The following is a 22,068-nucleotide window of genomic DNA, read 5'->3' on the forward strand; positions in this document are numbered from 1 at the left end:
TTTAAAAAACTTATTTATTTATTATTATTATTATTATATTTTGAAATGGAGTCTCGCTCTGTGCTCTGTCGCCCAGGCTGGAGTACAGTGGCATGATCTTGGCTCACTGCAATCTCTGCCTCCTGGGTTCCAGCGATTCTCCTGCCTCAGCCTCCAGGGTAGCTGGGACTACAGGCGTGTGCCACCGTGCCTGGCTAAGTTCGTATTTTTAGTAGAGACAGGGTTTCACCATGTTGGTCAGGCTGGTCTCTAACTCCTGACATCAGGTGATCCACCCGCCTCGGCCTCTCAAAGTGCTGAGATTACAGGCCTGAGTCACTGCGCCTGGCAATGTTATGTTTTTAAGCTGTACACGAACAGAGGTAGAGATGAAACGAGGCTATAGCGTAAAACGTAAAAGACAAACTCTGCATGTAGTTTTCTCTTCATTCGGCCCTCTAGCTCCCCATCCGGGGCTACCACGGGTAGCCAGTTTCTTGCACTCTCTAAGGAGATAGCTTAGGCGTTTACAAACACGTACAAATATAATTTTTGTTTTCCTTTTTGTTCCCAAATGGTAACTTACTAGATGCACTTATTTGGAATCTTGGGGTTTTTGTGTGTGTGTGTGTGTGGATTTTTTATTTTTTAATTTTAGAGATGGGGGTCTCACTGTGTTGGCTAGGCTGGTCTCAAACTTGTGGGCTCATGCGATCCTCCAGCCTCGGCCTCCCAAAATGAGAGGATTACAGGCGTGAGCCACAGCGCCCAACCGGTTATTTTTGTTATTTATTTCTTTATTAGATTAGATTAGGTTAGATTTTAGTTGCGGGGGCCCATGTGCATGTTCGTTACATGGGTGTACCGGGTACTGGTGGGGACTGGGCTCCCATTGTGCCCATTCTATTGTTATTTTTTAAACTCAGTGAGACATCAGGGAGGTCGCTGCTTGTCGCCGCCGCTGGATGGAGCCTTGCCGGATCTCCCGGGCTCTGCAGCCCCTCTCCGGTCCCTGTGCTCGGCTCCTCGCGGAGTCCAGCGGGCGGCCGGCGTGGGAAGGGCGGCTTGGGCGCCCCGCCCCGGCCTCTGTGATGTCAGCGCCGGAACCTGGAATCCCGGCTCCGCGAGGGAAGGCCGGGGAGGCGGCGGCGGCCGCGGGTGGAGAGGGTCCCTGGCAGCCTCTGAGGAGCGCGGGGCGCAGCCATGAGCGAGTCGAGCGCCAGTGCGCTCCAGCTCGGCAGGCCCAGACGGCAGCCCGCAGTCCATCCAGGTAGGGCGGCGGGAAGCGCGCGCGCGGGGACGATGCCCCTGGGGTCCTAGGGCGCACGAGGGAGCCGGCTGCTGGAGGCTCGGCTTGGCCGCTATCCACTCTCACCCCCGGCGCGGCGCGGGGTGCTCCCGGCTCTGGGGAACAGCAGGTGGGAAGGGGATCTTTCTTATTCCTGCTGCCTCCTCCAACGCGTCCTCATCCAATCCAGTGGGACCCAGCCGGGCCAAAAGGACACTAGAATGGCAGTCCGGACCGTGGTGGGTTTGTCTTCCAGCTGTTGACCAAGACAGTCTTTCAATAGCCTCATCTGTTAAATGAAGGCATTGCGAGCACCCCCTCCACGCCTAACATTCTGGTATGAGGTGCCTGCCTCCCAGGCATTTCAGCCTTCACATACAGTTAGACCAACTTGAAACCGAATTCTGCCTTGTCTGTTTATTGCTGTGGGATTTTTGGTAAGTGGCTTGCCTTCTCTGAGCCTCAGATCCTTCAGCAGTAAAATGGGAATAGGATGGTGCAGAGAGTAGCTGAGAATCGTGTGATGTGTCTAGCACAGTGCCTGGCATTTCGGCTAGACAGTCACAATAAATGGTAGCCAGCCAAGTATTATAATCTTTTGTATTGGGTAGAATTACAGTAAAGTATACAGCTCCATGAATTTCTACAGAAATATGTACAACCGCTGCCCAGTCAAGACAGAAAAGCTGCCAGCACTCAGGCAGGGTTCCTTGTAGCATTTGGAGCTTACGAATCTTGTCCTGAACAAAACACCAGACCCTGCTCTAAAGTTTTATCTGCAATGTTTTCTCTTTTTCAATTTTAGATGGAGATTTAATGAAACTAAGGATGTAGAATAAAACATGAGTGTAGATTTGGGCATTGTGGCCTTCAAATTGGATTGTTCTCAATGTCCAGAAGAAAAAAAAATTAGAAGAGAACAAAAGTTGGGGTGGATTCAATGCGAATTATTTTCTAGCTCAATATTAATACTGCTTATGTCAGCTGAATTTCAGCCTTTCAATAATAGCTAGTCAAGTATTTTTTTAGTTGGTTCCTATTGATCGTCATCTTATTTTAGTGGAATCCATTACACTGAAGATGTCAAGTTCCTCATTTCCCATACGAAGAATGTGAGATTCATCGTTCTTGAATCTTTGCTAAGTGTTTAAGAGGACTTTTGGCATCTTTTTAGGAGGACTATAATTGGGCCCTGTAACTAAAAAGTCTCCTATGCTTCTTTGATAGATGAGATTTTTTTTTTTTTTTTTTTTTTGACCTTGTACCCACCAACATTGGTGGGAGGCTCAGAAGGGACTGTGTTTGTAACTTTGTAGCACTTTCTAAACAGTGACCTGTTGTATGGGCATTATAGGACAGTCTGTGGGGTGGGGTGGGGGATGGGGGAGGTGACAAATGAGGTCTGGCTTAAAGAATGAGAAGTGTGACCAGGCACGGTGACTCATGCCTGTAATCCCAGCGCTTTGGGATGCTGAGACGGAGGATCACTTGAGCCCAGGAGTTTGAGGTTACAGTAAGCTATGATTGTGCCACTGGGCTCCAGCCTGGGTGACAGAACTAGACCCCGTCTCTAAAAAAAGAAGAAGAAGAAGAAGAGGTGTGTATCCTTCTAAATGATAAAACAGATCACTCCCCTGCTTACATAAAACTTTCCCGTGGCTGACCAGGCACGGTGGCTCACGCCTGTAATCCCAGCACTTTGGGAGGCTGAGGCGGGCGGATCACAGACCATCGAGACCATCCTGGCTAACATGGTGAAATCCTCTCTCTACCAAAAATACAAAAAATTAGCCGGGCATGGTGGCACACACCTGTAGTCCCAGCTACTTGGGAGGCTGACACTGGAGAATCGCTTGAACCTGGGAGGCGGAGCTTGCAGTGAGCCGAGATCACGCCCCTGCACTCCAGCCTGGGTGACAGAGTGAGACTCCGTCTCAAAAGAAAAAAAAAAAAAAAATTAGATGGGTGTGGTGGCATGTGCCTGTAATCCCAGCTACTGGGAAGCCTGAGGCAGGAGAATCGCTTGAACCCGGGAGGCAGAGGTTACAGTGAGCCGAAATTGCATCACTGCAGTCTAGCCTGGGTGACAGAGGTAGTCTCTGTCTCAAAAACAAAAAAACAAAAAACAACTTTCCAGTGGTTTCTCACTGCTCTGAGAATAAACTCCAGGCTCTTCCATAGCAACCAACAGGATCTGGTGATTCGACCTCAGCCCCTCTTTCCAGGCCCTCATCACCTCAACCCGCCCTAACCTATCCTGCTCCAGCTGCACTGGCTGCCTTCCTATTCCTCCAGCATACCAAGATTGTTTCTGCCTCAGGGCCTTTGCATCTGCCATTGTCTTCACCTGGACTCCTCTTCGTTCTTAATAGGGCTGCTTCTTCCTTTTCCTGTTGGGTCTCTGCTCAAATGTCACGTGAGAGAGCCAGACCTCTGGGGCTATCTATCTGAGGGAATGTGCCCATCTCTCTTTCTCTGACCAGTTAGTTACCTTGCTTATTCTTTCAAAGCTCTTACCACCACCTGAAGTCATCTGGTTTGGTTATTTTCTTGTTTAGTAGCAGTCTTTTTTTTTTTTTGAAATGGAGACTCTGGCCGGGCGCGGTGGCTCAAGCCTGTAATCCCAGCACTTTGGGAGGCCGAGACGGGCGGATCACGAGGTCAGGAGATCGAGACCATCCTGGCTAACCGGTGAAACCCTGTCTCTACTAAAAATACAAAAAACTAGCCGGGCGAAGTGGTGGGCGCCTGTAGTCCCAGCTACTCGGGAGGCTGAGGCAGGAGAATGGCATAAACCCGGGAGGCGGAGCTTGCAGTGAGCTGAGATCCGGCCACTGCGCTCCAGCCTGGGCGACAGAGCAAGACTCCGTCTCAAAAAAAAAAAAAAAAAAAAAAAAAAAAAAAAAAAAAAAAAAAAGAAATGGAGACTCAGTCTGTTGCCCTGGCTGGAGTGCAGTGGCGTGATCTCGGCTCACCACAACCTCTGCCTCCCAGGTTCAAGCGATTCTCCTGCCTCAGCCTCCCGAGTAGCTGGGACTACAGGCACGTGCCACCATGCCTGGCTGATTTGTACTTTTAGTAGAAATGGGGTTTCACTATGTTGGCCAGGCTGGTCTCGAACTCCTGAACTCAAGTGATCTGCCCACCTCGGCCTCCCAAAGTATTGGGGTTACAGGTGTGAGCCACCATGCCAGGCTGGTAGCAGTCTTTCCTAGAATGTGGATGCCTTGGAAAACAGGGGCTTTGCCTTGTTTCCCTAGAACCTAGAATGGCATCTGGCACAGCAGATGCTACATCTATTTTGAATGAATAAATGAATGAATGAATGAAGTATCCTTGCGGCCACACTGGCAGCTGTAACATAGTGGTTGTAAATCTAGACTCTGGAGTCTCAGGTGCAAATGTCTTTGGCCTCTCCTTCAGCCTCCTCAAGGGGCACTCAAGGAAAGAACCTGGAAGGGCCCTGATGTGACTGTGTTTGAACTGACCTGACTGCCAGATGGTGGGACTTGGTCTGGAGCAGGGACGACTTGGAATGGTAGAGGCAAAACTCAGCAGCCCCTGGAGATGCTCATGGTCCAGGAACTGGACCCTGATTTTTTTTTTTTTTTAGAGACAGGGTTTCCTTCTGCAGTCTCAAACTCCTGGCCTTGATTGATCTTCCTGCCTTGGCCTCCCAAAGTGCAGGGACTACAGGTGCATGCAACCACACCTGGCTTCTTTTGTTTTGTTTTCTTTTCTTTTCTTTTCTCTTCCTCTATCTCCTTCCCTCTCTCTGTCCCTCCCTCCTTCCCTCCCTCCCTCCCTTTCTCTCCCTCTTTCTTTTCTTTTCTTTCTTTCTTCTTTTTTTAGTCTTATTCTCTTGCCCAGGCTTTAGTGCAGTGGTGCGATCTCACCTCACTGCAACCTCCACCTCTCAGGTTTAATCCATTCTCCTGCCTCAACCTCCCAAGTAGCTGGGACTACAGGTGTGCACCACCATATGGACCTTTGCACCACCATGCCTCTACTAAAAATACAAAATACTAATTTTTGTATTTTTAGTAGAGATGAGATTTTACCATGTTGGTCAGGCTGGTCTCAAACTCCTGACCTCAGGTGATCCACCCGCCTTGGCCTCCCCAAGTGCTGGGACTACAGGCGCACGCAACCATGCCTGGCTAATTTTCTTGATTTTAAGTAGAGACTGGGTCTGGTTATGTTGTCCAGGCTGGTCCCGAACTCCTGAGCTCAATCGATCCTCCTGCCTTGGTCTCCCAAAGTGCTGGGCCTATGGGCGTGAGCCACCATACCCCTACCAATTTTTGTATATTTTGTAGAGATAGAGTCTTGCTATTTTGTCCAGGCTGGTCTCAAACTCCTGGGCTCAAGGGATCTTCCCGCCTTGGCCTCCCAGAGCACTTGACTACAGGCATGACTGCATGTGCCGTTGTGCCTATACTTTCTGGAGATACATTGTTAGGAATTTATGTAGTTGGCTGGGCATGGTGGCTCACACCTGTAATCCCAGCACTTTGGGAGGCCGAGGCGGGTGGATCACCTGAGGTCAGGAGTACGAGACCAGCCTGGTCAACATGGTGAAACCCCACCTCTACTAACAATACAAATATTAGCCGAGCGTGGTGGCACATGCCTGTAGTCCTAACTTCTTGGGAAGCTGAGGCAGGAGAATGGCTTGAGCCTGGGAGGCAGAGGTTATGGTGAGCCAAGATCATACCATTGCACTCCAGCATGGGCAACAGATCGAGACTCTGTCTCAAAAAAAAAAAAAAAAGGAATTTATATTTATGTAGTTGAATAACTATTCTTTGGACGTCTTTCAGTCCAGTAGATGGTATTAAACTTGAAGACACATAACCATCTGACCTGTGATATTTGTTGTTTTTCCTTCTTATCTTCTAAGCCCATTTGTCCAGGTCACTTACCACCTTTAAAGGCATCACCAGAGGGAGGCAGGTCTGGACAGAGCTGAAGATTGCACGGGCCATTCGCAGGCTGGATTCTTTCTCTGGTGACCCACCCGTCTGACTTGAGTTATTTTTTTCCCATGTCTGGACAACACTGACCTCTGCCCAGCAACTCAGGCCTGGATTAAGTCCAGGCACCCTCAGTGGCTTTTTCTTGTTTGTTTTTTCAGGAAGTGAAGAATTTAGAGGGATAAAAGGCGGAAATAACTTTTCAGCCTCTGACCTTTGTCACAATCTGGTTTCCTTTTACATTGTTTGGGTCTGGGTCTGCCTAGACCTTCTGATGTTCTGTCTCCACCCTTAAAGGAGGAGGAAGGGAAGAAAATGGGCCCTGAGGGATCATCACATACCAGGCCTTGGGGGTCTAGTGGCGAAGGAGGCAGGTAAGGTCTTTGCTTTCATGGAGCTTCTAGTCAAACAAGACGCACTAAACAGTAAAGAGACAAATAGGATTATCGGAGATAGCCGTAACTACTGGGACGGAAACAAACAAGATGGTAAGATAGAGAAGGAAGAGTAGCCTACTCAGATCGGGGTGGTCCATAGGCCTCCTGTGGGAGGTGACTCCTTTTTACTTCATTTTTCTGAGATGGAATCTAGCTCTGTCGCCCAGGCTGAAGTACAGTGGTGTGATCTCGGCTCACTGCAACCTCTGCCTCTTGGGTTCAAGCAATTCTTGTGCCTTAGCTTTCCGAGTAGCTGGGATTACAGGTGCGTGCCACCATGCCCAGATAATTTTTGTATTTTTAGTAAAGACAGGGTTTCACCACATTGACCAGGCTGGTCTCGAACTCCTGACCTCAGGTGATCGGCCTCTCAAAGTGCTTGGATTACAGGTGTGAGCCACCACGCCCAGCCTTTTTATTTTTTGAGACAGGGTCTCACTTTGTCACCCAGACTGGAGTGCAGTGGCGTGATCTTGGCTCACTGCAACCTCTGACTTCTGGATTCAAGCGATTCTCCTGCCTTATACCCCCAAGTAGCTGGGATTACAGGCACCTGCCACCATACTTGCCTAATTTTTGTATTTTTAGTAGAGACAGGGTTTCGCAATGTTGGCCAGGCTGGTCTCCAACTCCTGACCTCAGGTGATCCACCCGCCTCTGGCCTCCAAAGTGCTGGAATTATAGGTGTGAGCCACCACACCCAGCCTCAGGCACTGTTTGGAGCCAAGGATCTGCAAACAACTCCTGTGCTAAATCCAGCCTTTTTTTTTTTCTTTCTTTCTTTTTTTTTTTTTTTCGAGACAGAGTCTCGCTCTGTCGCCCAGGCTGGAGTACAGTGGCGCGATCTCGGCCCGCTGCAACCTCTGCCTCCTGGGTTCACGCCGTTCTTCTGCCTCAGCCTCCCAAGTAGCTGGCACTACAGGCACCGGCCACCACGCCTGGCTAATTTTTTATATTTTTAGTAGAGTTGGGGTTTCGCCGTGTTAGCCAGGATGGTCTCGATATCCTGACCTCGTGATCCACCCACCTTGGCCTCCCAAAGTGCTGGGATTACAGCCATGAGCCACCGGGCCTGGCCTTTTTTTTTTTCGGATGGAGTCTCACTCTGTTGCCCAGGTTGGAGTACAGTGGTGCTGTCTCATCTCACTGTCTCACTTCCCTGGTTCAAGCAATTCTCTGCCTCAGCCTCCCGAATAGCTGGGATTACGGGCGCCTGCCACCATGCCTGGCTAATTGTTTTGTATTTTTGGTAGAGATGGGGTTTCACCATCTTGGCCAGGCTGGTCTTGAACTCCTGTCCTCGTGATCCACCCACCTTGGCCTCCCAAAGTGCTGGAAATACAGGTGTGAGCCACTGAGCCTGGCCAACCTTTTTTTTTTTGGTAAATAAACCTTTAGTAGAACACAGCCATGCCCATTCATTTATGGATTATCTGTGGCTGCTTTCCTGCTACAAGGACAAAGCTGAATAATTGCAAATAGCAAATTCTTACCTCTTTACGGAAAATGTTTGCTGACCTCTGTTCTAAGCATGTTACACGTGATTGCCATCTAATCCTCAGGACAGCTATAGGAGGTAGGAACCTCTGTCCCCATTTTATAGGTGGGAAAACTGAGGCACGGAATGATCAAGAAACTTGCCAGGTTATGCAGGCGGCAAGTGAGGCTGGGGTCCAAATCCAGGCAGGGTGGGTTGGGAAACTGTGCTGTTAACTGACAGGCCTTGCCACCTTCTCGGACAGACAGAATCGCAGTAACTGCCCCACAGACACCCGACCAGATGCTCCACGGGCATGAAAAGCAGGGGCTTGAGTTCCAGGCCCAGCAGCAGCTCTAATGATGGAGTTAGTCACTGCTCCTGAAGGCTATTTGCTCATCTGTTTGTAAAGCCTTAGACTAGCCAGTCACCAGCCCCACCCAGGTGCCAGTTGGCGTGACTCATGCAGTTTTTCCTGACACTACTGTTACAAAGTCTAGCAGATCCTGGAGGTTACCAGGGCCTCTGGCTCCTCCCCTTGCAGACGAAGCACTGGGCTGCTGTGAATGAGGCCCCTCTAGGCTGTATTTATTTATTTATTTTGAGACAGTGTCTTGCTCTGTCACCAAGGCTGGCGTGCATTGCTTCGATCACAGCTCACTGCAGCCTCGACCTTCCGGGCTCAAGCGATCCTCCCACCTCAGCCAAAAAATATTTTCTTTTTTTGTAGAGACAGGGTCTCACTATGGTGCCCAGATTGGTCTTGAACTCCTGGGTTCAAGCCATCCTCCCGCCTCATTCTCTCAAAGTATTGGGATTATAGGCATGAGCCACTGCACCCAGCCAGTCATATTTCAATTGCTTAATAGTCCCATGTGGCCAGTGTTTGGACGAACGGAGGCAAGATGGTGCGCTTCCGGGTTCTTCACCAGCTTTACCCCGTGCGCGAAAATGCAGCCAGCGCCGGGAAGGTGCAGACCAACTGGGCATGCGCCAGGTGACGTCAATCCGAAGAGACCAAGATTTACCTGGTCGCACCTGCAGACCCCCCCCCCCCCCCCGACACGCCCGTGCCCCGCCTATTGCCCTCCCACTCCTAGAAAAGCCACTCTGGGCCAGTGAGCCAGGCGGCCTTCTCACAGCCCCACTGCTGTCGGGATGTCCGGACTGTGGGAAGTCCGTCCGAGAGCCCCACCGGGGGACTCTGCCGGCCTCCTTTGCCGGAGGCTGACAGACTTCTCCCCCACACCTTAGGTTACCAAAAATAAATGTGCAGTTTTGCTCCTACCCTTGCCTGGTCGCTGGTTCTTTTGCGCCCGCTCTGGGCAGGTCTTAGAAAAAACAAATCAGCCAGTGGCCACTGTATTGGACAGTGCAGATACAGAACATGCCCTTCATTGCAGAAACCCAACAAATGGTGAGCCACCATGCCCAGCCCCCTGACTTATTTTTCTCCATGCACCTATCAACATCTGAAGTACATTGTCTCCTCCAAATAGAATGCAAGTTTCATAAAAGCAGGGGAATGGTGTGTGGTGTTCAAGGCTATGTTGTAGTCCTAGAACAGTGCTTGAGTGGTGACAGTTGCTCAGTAAATGTTTCTGAGTGACTGAGTGGTGGGTGAATAAGTGAATGGATAGATGGTTGGGTGGTCTTTCCAGGAGCAGGGCAGTGATGAGTCTCTGGCTTTGGAGGGCTTCTTGCACTTGATTGACATGTCATAGCAGCTTCAACTAGAGTCCGGGGACTTTTTTTTTCTTTGAGATGGAGTCTCACCCTGTCATCCAGGCTGGAGTGCAGGGCGCGATCTCGGCTCACTGCAAGCTCCGAGTTCACGCCATTCTCCTGCCTCAGCCTCCCGAGTAGCTGGGACTACAGGCGCCCGCCACCACTCCCAGCTAATTTTTTTGTATTTTTAGTAGAGATGGGGTTTCACCATGTTAGCCAGGATGGTCTTGATCTCCTGACCTCGTGATCTGCCCACCTCAGCCTCCCAAAGTGTTGGGATTACAGGCGTGAGCCACCACGCCCTGTTGAGTCCGGGGACTTTATTAGTTCTTGGATTAAGGCCCTTTGGTAGCTGTAAGCACAGATTATCTGGACACTCTACCTTCACCTGACATCCAAAATAAAAACAATTCAGCCAGGCACGGTGGCTCACGCCTGTAATCCCAGCACTTCGGGAGGCCAAGACAAGTGGATCATTTGAGGCCAAGAGTTGGAGAGCAGCCTGGCCAGCATGGTGAAATCTCCTCTTCACTAAAAATATAAAAAGTTAGCCAGGTGTGGTGGTGCACGCCTGTAATCCTAGCTACTTGGGTGGCTGAGGCAGGAGAATAGCTTGAACCCGGGAGGCAGAGGTTGCAGTGAGCCGAGATTGCGCCACTGCACTCCAGCCTGGGTGACAGTGCAAGACCCTGTCTCAAAAGCAAAAACAAAAATAAAAACAATTCAAGTGAAAAGAAGTCCATAATGTTCTGAGATAGATATCTACGTTGACTTATCGGTGATATCAAATTGTGTGTGCATGCATGACATTTTATATCATTTCACGAGAAAGAAAAGCAAAGCACATTTCCAATAGGGCTGGTTTGTGTGAAGTACCTGAAATAGGAAGAATGTAATATACGGTCAACATCTCAGTCAATATTTTTTGCCAGCTTTTTTTACCCTTTAAATTATTTTTGTTCCAGGTGTGGTGGCTCACTCTTATAATTTCAGTACTTTGGGAGGTAGAAGCAGGTGCATTGCTTGGGTCCAGGAGTTTGAGACCAGTCTGGGTAATATGGTAAAACCCCATCTCTACAAAAAAATACAAAAAATTGACCAGGTGTGGTGGTGCACACCTGTAGTCCCAGCTACTTGGGAAGCTGAGGCCGGAGGATTGCTTGAGCCTGGGAGGCAGAGTGAGTGGAAATGGCACCACTGCACTCTAGCATGGGTGACAGAGTGAGACCCTGTCTCAAAAACAAAACAACAAAACGTTTTGTATTGTGAAAAAAATACATCATTCATATAGAAAAGAATAATATTCAAGACTTAAATTCCTAAAATCTTTTTCTCATTTTTTTGACATCCTTGCTTTCCTGGTATTTAAAGTACTTTGGTTGGCTTGGTGGGTGATCTAATGTATCTTGTATCCTCAGCACCAAATTAATTCATTCCTGAATTATTCATTCATTCAACTTAGAAGGTATTTGTTAAGCATCTGTCGTGTACCAGGCTCTGTGCTAGACCCTGGTAATTCAGCAGTGACAGAAAAAGACAAGGTCCCTGCCTTCATAGAGGTTATAGAGTCAGAGACAACACACAAGTAAACAATTAAAAAGGACAGACTAGGCCAGTTGTGGTGGTTCACACCTATAATCCCAGCACTTTGGGAGGCTGAGGCAGGGAGGATCACTTGAGTCCAAAAGTTCGAGACTAGCCTGGGCCACATAACAAAACCTCATCTCTACTAAAATATATGTATATTAACTGGGTGTAGTGGTGCACACCTGTCGTCCCAGCTACTCAGGAGGCTGAGGTGAAGAGTGTTGCTTGAACCTGGGAGATCAAGGCTGCAGTGAGTTATGTTGGCACCACCGCACTCCAGCCTGGGCAACAGAGCAAAACCCTGTCTTAAACAAACAACAGAAAAAAGGATAGAGTAGTAACGGGGGTGAGTGAGTGCAGTGGAGTGGGGACTTAGGAGCTATGTGGTGTTCAAAGGAGTGAGCAAAAGCTCATCAAGGCAGAGAGCAAGCTTTCTTCTTCTCCAGAGTCCCAGCCTCCAGTCTGGAGTCTGGCACAGAGAGAGGCTCCATACAAGTTGTCAAACAGAACTAATTCCCATAGCAGCTGGTGAGAGGCCTGGACCCAGTGACCTACAAGGTCCCTTTTTACCCAGAGTTTCCGTGATACTTTGCGTGGGAAACAAACCTCTGCTGTGAACTTAGCACCAAATACGGTTGGGCAAGTTTCTTGGCTAGGACGCGGGGGAAGGTGGTGGTGGTTTTAGTGCCCTTTAGATCATACTTGGCTGGTGCCCACATCCTGGGAGGGTTCATGCCTGTTGGTAGGATGTGGTGTCTTGTGGGAAATGTTGCCAAGAAAGTTAGAACCTCAGGATGCTCTCCAGATGTGCCTGCCTCTGCACTGCTCATTCATTCATTCATTCATTCATTCTTCAGATGGAGGGGCTTCTTTTTTTAAATTTTTAAATTTTTAAATTTTTTTTATTTTTTGAGATGGAGTTTTGCTCTTGTTGTCCAGGCTGGAGTGTGATGGAGTAATCTCGGCTTACTGCAACCCCCGCCTCCTGGGTTCAAGCGATTTTCCTGCCTCAGTCTCCCAAGTAGTGGGATTACAGGTGCATGCATCACCACGCCCAGCTAATTTTGTATTTTTTCAGTAGAGACGGGGTTTCACCATGTTGGTCAGGCTGGTCTTGAACTCCTGACCTCAGGTGATCCACCTGCCTTGGCCTCCCAAAATGCTGGGATTACAGGCATGAACCACAGTGCTCAGCCCAGATGGAGGGCCTTCTATGAGCAAGACACTGCTTTTAAGCCTCAGAAAGACTTTGTCCTTAACCTGGAAGAATAGTATATGGCAGAAAAATTGGTTATGCCTGGCCCTGCTCCCTCATGTCTCCTGGAATTACCCAGTCATCCTCCCACCTAAGTAATAATCTCCTAATTGCTGAAATCTGGCTCCAGTGACCAAGAAGTTCTAGGCATTCTTAGAGGCACCCCGATATCTGAAATATGCAGATGGTCAACAGCAGCCCACACTGACCACAGGACTACAGTGGCCATTGCAACAGCAAGGCTCTTGGCTGGACTAATTCAGTAGAACATCTGACAATAACTGTAATGAGACATCTTCTTTAAGGATGAGAAGAACATCAAGGCTCTAAGTGGTGAAATGACCTGTGGTACAACCAGGAGTCTGTCTTGACACTCAAGCCTTGGGCAAGTCACTAAGCCTGGGCCTCAGTTTCCCTGTTGGAAAACCAGAGCAGGCCAAGGGTGGTGGCTTATTCCTATAATTCCATCCCTTTGGGAGGCCCAAGGCAGGAGGATCACTTCAGCCCAGGAGTTTGATACCAGCCTAGGCAACAAAGCAAGACCCTGTTTCTGCTAAAAACTGAAAAAATAAAAAATTAGCCAGGTGTAATGGTGTGCATCTGTAATCCCAGCTATCTGGGAGGCTGAGGTGGGAGGATCGCTGGAGCCCAGGAGTTTAAGGTACACTCCAGCCTGGGCAATAGAGCAAGATCCTATCTCTAAAAAAAAAAAAAAAAAAAAAAAAAACATGCCAGGGCAGTGAAACCCTCTGCGCTTACCTCTGCAGGTTGGCGTGAGAAATGAGGTGACGTTATGCTGGAAAAAGTATATGTTCCTATATGGAAACAAGAGGGGGTGGATCCTAGTTATAAAAATAATGATGCCTGTGTTTGAAGACATGGTCGTGACATTTTTTGTTTGAAGTTGAGGAACTTCCCTGGAGTGTCCAAAGAGGAAAAATCAGAACAGTTCTTCCTGGGAGCGGGTAGGTGGTGTATGAAAAACAGGATAATTACCTAGTTGATTTGTGTGGAATTTTATTTTTATTTTTATTTTATTTATTTATTTGTATTTTTTTTGGGATGGAGTCTTGCTCTGTTACCCAGGTTGGAGTGCAGTGGCGTGATCTCGGCTCACTGCAACCTCCACCGCCTGGGTTCAAGCAAGTCACCTGCCTCAGCCTCCTGAGTAGCTGGGATGACAGGCACCCACCATCACGCCCAGCTAATTTTTGTATTTTTAGTAGAGACGAGGTTTCATCACGTTGGCCAGGCTGGTCTTGAACTCATGACCTCAAGTGATCTACCTGCCTCAACCTCCCAAAGTGCTAGGATTACAGGCATGAGCAACTGTGCCCGGCTTATATGGCATTTTAACATTTACAAAGCACTTGTAAATCCGCGGCCCCCTGAATTTTTTCATGGTGAAGACTACAGCTTTGGGGTCTGATAAGCCTGTGATGCGTTCCTAGTTCCAACACTTAACTGTGTAAGCAAGCAACACTTACTAATTGTCTGAGCCTCAGGTATTCATCTGTAACACGGAGATAATTATTTTGTTTGACTTTTGGGTTTTTTTTTTTCCTTGGAATTGGAGTCTTGTTATGTTGACCACGCTGGTTTTGAATTCCTGGGCTCAAGCAATCCTTCTGCTTTAGCCTCCCAAAGTAGCTGAGACCACGCCGGCACAATGGGGATAATTCTCTCCAAAGAGTAGTTTGGAGTATTAAGTGTGACAATGCATATTAAATACTTTATTTTTTAAATGTATTTCTTTTTTTCTGAGACAGATTCTCGCTCTGTCACCCAGGCTGGAGTGCAGTGGCACAATCTCGGCTCACTGCAAGCTCTGCCTCCCGGGTTCATGCCATTCTTCTGCCTCAGCCTCCCAAGTAGCTGGGACTACAGGCACCCACCACTGTGCCCGGCTAATTTTTTGTATTTTTAGTAGCGACAGACTTTCACCATGTTAGCCAGGATGGTCTCGATCTCCTGACCTCGTGATCCACCCGCCTCGGCCGCCCAAAGTGCTGGGATTACAGGCGTGAGCCACCACACCCAGCCGGCATGTTAAATACTTTAAATAGCCTGCTACAAGATAGGCAAGTACTCAAGAAATCTTAGCCAGTGTTATTCATGCTGTTTGCAACTCCTTCCTCACCATCGTGCTGATGAGGCCCATGGTATTAGATCCTCCATTCCTGAGATGAGAAAAATGTGATTCTGAGGCAGCTGTGGTCTCTCCTGGAGTGGCTTGGCTGGTGGGTGAGAGGCCAGTGTTTTAAACCAACCCAGGCTCCAGCTTGGGGGCTCTGACCCCACGGCAGTTGAATATTCAGTAGGTCCATGCTGTTCTATATTCAAAGACCTTTGTTCATGGTTAATAATAGCTCTTTGTTTCTGCTAGCGGGAGGGTAGCCTCCATGCAGGGCTTAGACCCTTTTCCTTTTCAGGGTCCACACCCACCCTACCCTCATATTGGCTCTAGGGATCCACTGCCACTAATGGAAGTGTGTCATATCCTCAGGGTGTGCTAGGCAGGGAGGTAGAAGGGTGGGTGAGGCTCGCAGACTTGCACATGGAGATTGGCAGGGCCCCAGCCACGTGTCCGTGTGTCATCTACAGTGGGACAGCTGCTCCATTGTGTCTGAACTTGCCTATCTGAGAAAGGCAAAGATTACAGTGTCAGAGCTAGGCCTTGACCGGTCCCCACCTGCCCCTGCCCCTGCCCATCCTCATCCGGTTGGTGTCTTTATGGAGCTCTGTGTTTGCCAAGCACTGCCTGGGACGTCTACCCATGTGATCCTCTTTAATGTTCATAAACAGGCTGTGTGGCAAGTCCTGACCTCAGCCTTGCAGCCTCCAGGGTGACCTTTTTGTTTTTTGAGATGGAGTTTCGCTCTTGTTGCCCAGGCTGGAGTGCAATGGCATGATCTCAGCTCACTGCAACCTCCGCCTCCTGGGTTCAAGCGATCCTGAATAGCTGGGATTACAGGCATGCGCCACTGTGCCCAGCTAATTTTGTATTTTTAGTAGAGACGGGGTTTCTCCATGTTGGTCAGGCTGGTCTCGGACTCCCGGCCTCAGGTGATCCCCTCACCTTGGCCTCCCAAAGTGCTGGAATTACAGGCGTGAGCCACCGTGCCCGGCCCAGGGTGACCTTTTTTTTTTCTTTTGAGATGGAGTCTCGGTTTGTCGCCCAGGCTGGAGTGCAATGGCACGATCTCGGCTCACTACAATCTCTGCCTCCCGGGTTCACGCCATTCTCCTGCCTCAGCCTCCTGAGTAACTGGGACTACAGGCGCCTGCCACCACGCCCGGCTAATTTTTTGTATTTTTAGTAGAGACAGGGTTTCACCACATTAGCCAGAATGGTCTCGATCTCCTGATCTTGTGATCCGACCACCTCGGCCTCCTAAAGTGCTGGGATTACAGGTGTGAGCCACCGCGCCTGGCCCAGGGTGACCTTTAAAATGCAGTCGAAGCATGACATCCCAAGTTCCTGCTGCGGCCTACAAAGCCTGACTTGGTCCGACCCCAGCCACCCTTCTGACTTCTGACTTCAGCGTTTCCATTCTCCCTGTCCTAAATACCTATTGTTGCTCAACACACTGCTCCAAACGTGCTGGCTTAAGCCATGTCATTATTTCTGCTGATTCTGTGCATCAGGGATGACTCGGGGCATGGGGGAGCCCGCTTGCACTGCTGCCTGGGATGTCTGCTGGGGCTGGAGTGCCCAAGATGGCCTCATCACGGCGATGCCTGGTGAGGATGCCCCAGGGTTTTTTGTTGTTGTTGTTTTCTTTTGTTTTGCTTTTTTGAGATGAAGTCTTGCTCTGTCACTCAGGCTGGAGTGCAGTCATCCAATCTCGGTTCACTGCAACCTCTGCCTCCTGGGTTCAAGCTATTCTCCTACCTCAGCCTCCTGAGTAGCTGGGATTACAGGTGCATGCCACCATGCCCAGCTAATTTTTTTTCTTTTTTTTCTATTTTTAGTAGAGATGGGATTTCACCATATTGGCCAGGCTGGTCTTGAACTCCCCATCTCAGGTGATCCACCTGCCTTGGCCTCCCAAAGTGCTGGGATTACAGGTGTAATCCAGGTGTGAGCCACCGTGCCTGGCTGTCCCGGGGGTTGAAGACACGAGCCTGGGGCCTTGGTTCTTGCAATCACCCAGGTTGTTGGTTCTTTTTGTAGGCTTACGGGCTCTTCCTCTCCACCTCGTTGTCCTAGGTAGTTGGACTTCCTTCCAGGCAGCCCTGGCCCAAGAGCACAGAAGTGCTACTGCAAGGCCCTCTTATGACTTTGGGCTGGAAATGGCAGAGCATTACTTCCATTGAGTCCTTTGGTTAAAGCAAGCACAGGTCCAGTGCAAATCCAAGGAGGGGACCACGCAGAGGGCCAGTGTGACTCATTGGAGGCCACCAACAAAACCGCCTACCAGGTTCTTGCTCATTCACTCTTCCTCCAACCTGTCACACACACTCCTGCCGCTGGGCCTTTCCACGTATGGGTTCCCTCTGCCTGGGGTGCTTTTCCCCAAATATCCAGGGGTCTCACCCCTTCCCTTCATTCAGCTAAATGTTACCTTTAAAGAGAGACCATACCTGACCCCACCTTATCAAAAACAGTTCACCCCCCTCATATCGCCTCTGTCCCCCGACACCACTCTGTTCTTTTTTTTTTTTTTTTTCATTGCACTTGTCACTTCCTGGCATAATATTTACTGCCTGTTTATTATTTGATCTCAGAATATAACTGCCACATGAGTAGGGCACTTGCCTTGTTCACTGCAGTTCCCTTAACTCCAGATATGGCACATGGTAGATAGAGTTGTTGAATGAATATTTGAGATGAGGAAACAGAGCTTAGAAAGGTTAAGTAACTTTCCCAAAGACACAGAGCTAATAAGTGACAGAGTGGGGATCCAAACTCAAACATTTAGCTTCGATCAGGAAGCCATAGAAGCTTTGCTGCATAGGGGTAATTGCTTAGGTAATTATGACTGCCTGCCCCCTCTTCTCCCTGAGTCCTGTCTGTCTCCACTCAGAATGATCTTCCTGCAACTAAAATCTGATGAGGGGTAAAACCCATCTTGAAGGTAGCTTCCCTCTCCTTCAGCAGAAAGCCCACCTGCCTTAGCCTGCTGCCCAAGACACAGCAAAGCTTGACTTCTAGCACTGGCCTGATATAGAAATGATAAGGGTTTTGGAGTCAACCCTTTGGATTTGTCTGCAGTGTGCCTAATCACCACCTCTCTAAATGCAAGTAAATGAGGAATGTCATTCATTCTAAGTGTCTGTGGTTAACAGGGCGGTCAAGCTGGCTGAAGGCTGGTCTGGAGTGGCCTCAGCTAGGGCGGTCATCCCACATAGTCTCATCTTCTGGCAGGCTCGCTCAGGCTTGTTCTGGCTAGGCTCCAGAGAGAAGCAGAAGTCTGCAAGATCTCTTAAGGCTGGCCTTAGAACTGGCCCAGCATCACTTCTGCTCTGTTCTGTTGGTCCAAGCAGATCAGGAGGCCAGTCTGGATCCCATGAATATGTGTGAAGCTCTTAACACCATGCCTGACACACAGGAAATGCTATTATTGTTGTTGATGTTGTTGCCATGCATTTGCGTAGTATACTTTACACTTTTTAGAGTTTTATTGAATACATTACTATATCCTACACTGTGGAAGGAAGTTGGAGCAAATATTACTAGCCCCATTTGACAAATATTTAAAATATTTAAAACTTTGGGCAAGTTTAGATAACTTGCCCAAGGCCATGTTTTTAGCTAGTGGCTGCAGCCAAACACTGGAAATCAGATGTTGTGCAATTTAAAGCATGTCTGCAAATGCATCTGCAGAAAGTGAGCCCATCTGCAGATGATTTCATTGTCCTGAGCACCACTGTGGTAAATATAATAAGGTCAAAATGCTGTCTTCACAGACCCAGGCTAGTAACTATCTGCAAGGGTCAGTGATGATGCCCAAGATCCAAGTTTCCTGCTTGGCTTCCGAATTCACTGGAGTGAATGATGGTTTTCTTTTCTTTTACAAAGAGAACCTCTCTCTAGACACCAGTTGCTTCTCCTCTCCACCTGTGAACTTCCTCCAAGAATTGCCAAGCTACCGGTCCATTGCACGCAGGAGAACGACTGTCCATTCCCGGGACAAGCAAAGCGGCACTTTGCTAAAGTCAACCGACTCTTACAGCTCCCAGCTGGAGGACAGAATCGCTGAAAACCTCAGCAGCCAATCCCTTCGAAATTATGCACTGAACATCTCTGAGAAGCGGAGACTAAGGTTGGTTCACTAGCCACCTGGAACCTGCATTGTGTATGTTATGGCCTAGAGGTACGTTTTATGCATGAAATGCTTTTCCTGAAGAGCTCATGTAATTAAAATTTTATTCCTTAGGGTAAGTTAAGCCTCTTTGACAAAGATACCCAAACTTTTCTTCTCCACTCCTACTGCTTCCCTTGACTAGCCTTAAAAAAAAAAAAAAAAAAGATACCCAAACATACTCAACATATTAGAAGGTTCTTTCTAGGCTGGGCGAGGTGGCTCACACCTGTAATTCCAGCACTTTGGGAGGCCGAGGAGGGCGGATCATGAGGTCAGGAGATCGAGACCATCCTGGCTAACATGGTGAAACCCCGTCTCTACTAAAAATACAAAAAATTAGCCAGGCATGGTGGCGGGTGCCTGTAGTCCCAGCTACTCAGGAGGCTGAGGGAGGAGAATGGCATGAACCCAGGAGGCGGAGCTTGCTGTGAGCTGAGATTGCGCCACTGCACTCCAGCCTGGGGAACAGAGCGGGACTCTGTCTCAAAAAAAAAAAAAAAAAAAGAAGGAGTTTCTTTCCTTCCTTCCTTCCTTCTTTCTTTTCTTCTCTTTCTTTTCAACCTCTGCCTCCCGGGTTCAAGCGATTCTCCTTCCTCAGACTCCTGAGTAGCTGGGATTACAGGCATGTGCCACCATGCCTAGCTAATTTTGTATTTTCAGTAGAGACAGGGTTTCACCATGTTGGCTGGTCTGGAACTCCTCACCTCAGGTGATCTGCTTGCCTCGGCCTCCCAAAGTGCTGGAATCACAGGCATGAGCCACTGTGCCTGGCAGAAGTTTATTTCTTGCTAGCATAAAGTACTAGGAACTGGGGGACTTTGCAGCCATTCAGGGATGCAGGCTCTTTCCATCTTGTGGCTCTGCATACCCCTAAAGCCTCATTTTTGTCCGCAACGAAGCATTGTGCAAAAAGAAAGTGTTTGGAGTATGAGTATACCAGTTAGCTACGCAGCAGAATAAATCACCCCACAACTGAGTAGCCTAAAACAATAGTTTCTCAAGTCTACCAGTCAGCTGGACAAATCCTTCTAGTTTCAGTTGGGCTGAATCTTTATCCATAGTCAGCTGTGGTTGGAGAGGTGGCTCTGCTGATCTAGGCTGTAGATCAGCTGGCTGTAAGCTGGTCTAGGGTGGCTTCAGCTGGGATGATCACATGGTATCATCATGATAGCTTGGGTTTGTTCGCATGGCAACAGCTGGAGCCCAAGAGAGGATCAGAAGCCTGCAAAACCTCCTGAGACTAGGCTTAGAACCAATTCAGCTTCCCTCCTACTGCAGTCTGAGGTCTAACCAGATCACAGTCCAGATTCAATTTGGTGGAAAGAGATTCCTCCCGCTAATGGGAAGAGCTGTAAAGTCACATGGCCATGGGGCATTCACACATTCATTGAGTCATTGGGAGTTTTGGGAGTGGGTTAAGAGCCAAGTCTGAAAGGTGCACATATCACTTTTCTTTACATTTCTACCAGAGAGAATTTAGCCACATGGTCATACCTAACTGCTCAGAAAGCTGGGAAGTGTCTCCAGCTAGTGCCAGAGAAGGGGAGAATGGATTTGGGTGGTAGCTTGCCATCTCCCCTATTCTTGAAGAATTTAAAACATAATTTTCCCATTGACCTGGTGTAATGACAGAGGTGGGTATTTCTGCTTAACTCTCTAATTGCTTCCCCCACAGGGTCAGTAGCATAAATTCATTAGAAGGGTCGGGCAAAGTGACTCATGCCTGTCATTACAGCACTTTGAGAGGCTGAGGCAGGAGGACTGCTTGAGACCAGGAGTTCCAGACCAGCCTGGGCAGCATAGCAAGACCCTGTATTTACTAAATAAATAAATAAAATAATAATAATAGAAAAATTAGGCCGGGCGCGGTGGCTCAAGCCTGTAATCCCAGCACTTTGGGAGGCCGAGACGGGCGGATCACGAGGTCAGGAGATCGAGACCATCCTGGCTAACACGGTGAAACCCCGTCTCTACTAAAAAATACAAAAAACTAGCCGGGCGAGGTGGCGGGCGCCTGTAGTCCCAGCTACTCGGGAGGCTGAGGCAGGAGAATGGCGTGAACCCGGGAGGCGGAGCTTGCAGTGAGCTGAGATCCGGCCACTGCACTCCAGCCTGGGCGACAGAGCGAGACTCCGTCTCAAAAAAAAAAAAAAAAAGAAAAAAAGGAAAAATTAGCTGGGTGTGATGATGTGTGCCTATAGTCCCAGCTACTCAGAAGGCTGAGGCAGGTGTATCACTCAAGCCCAGGAATAGGAGGGCTGCAGTGAGCTATGATCATGCCACTACCCTCTAGCCTGGGTGACAGAATAAGACTCTGTCTCTATGAAAAAATAGCAAAACAAAATAACACATTGGATGATGCACATTGGATGATACACTGTGCCTTGTAGGTTTGAGAATATGTTATCTCTGGTTTTATTTTTAATTTGGGTGGTCTTATATTCTCAAAAAATATTGATACTTTATAAATGTATTTCAGCTGGCACAGTGGCTCATACCTGTAGTCCCAGCACTTTGGGAGGCTAAGGCAGGTGGATGGCTTGAGCTCAGAAATTTGCGACCAGCCTGGGCAATGTGGTGAAACCTGTTTCTACTAAAATTACAAAATTTAGCTGGGCATGGTGGCGTACTCCTGTAGTCTCAGCTACTCAGGAGGCTGAGGTGGGAGGATCACCTGAGCCCAGGAAGTTGAGGCTGCAGTGACCCAAGATGGCGCCACTGCACTTCAGTCTGGGTGACAAAGCGAGACGCTGTCTCAAAAAAAAAAAAAAAAATTTTGGTGCTTCCTTTGGCAGCACATATACTAAAATTGGAATGATACAGAGAAAATTAGCATGGCCTCTGAGCAAGAATGACACACAAATTCATGAAACATTCCATATATAAATGTATTTAAAAATCAAATAAATAAATAATAAATGTATATTATTTCCCACTCTTTCAGATTCAGATTTTGAATTCTTATAAACTACTACTGCTCTATACCAAACTCTGCCACACCTAAGAGACAGACATATTTTATTCCATCAA

At 48.4% G+C, this 22,068-nt stretch overlaps 1 protein-coding gene and 1 non-coding gene across 4 annotated transcripts in view; both read left to right on the forward strand.

Annotated features, from left to right (window-relative positions):
* Positions 1 to 1,058: 1,058 nt before the first annotated feature.
* Positions 1,059 to 22,068, forward strand: part of TMC7 (transmembrane channel like 7) — a 70,631-nt gene continuing 49,621 nt past the window's right edge. For 2 of the 3 annotated variants that reach the window (XM_023189728.2, XM_023189727.2), the window contains exons 1-2: positions 1,059 to 1,249; positions 18,753 to 18,996. In XM_023189728.2, the coding sequence (XP_023045496.1) occupies positions 1,183 to 1,249; positions 18,753 to 18,996 (311 nt within the window). In that variant the 5' untranslated portion in view covers positions 1,059 to 1,182. Of the gene's footprint in view, positions 1,250 to 1,411; positions 1,705 to 18,752; positions 18,997 to 22,068 lie in introns of those variants that run through there. The other variant, XM_023189729.2, reaches the window with a different exon arrangement.
* On the forward strand, positions 21,818 to 21,924 carry LOC111524561. Its single transcript, XR_002725819.1, has one exon. It is a non-coding gene; the product is annotated as a U6 spliceosomal RNA (small nuclear RNA).

This window comes from Piliocolobus tephrosceles, chromosome 17, assembly GCF_002776525.5.
Source record: "Piliocolobus tephrosceles isolate RC106 chromosome 17, ASM277652v3, whole genome shotgun sequence".
Classification (NCBI taxonomy): domain Eukaryota; kingdom Metazoa; phylum Chordata; class Mammalia; order Primates; family Cercopithecidae; genus Piliocolobus; species Piliocolobus tephrosceles.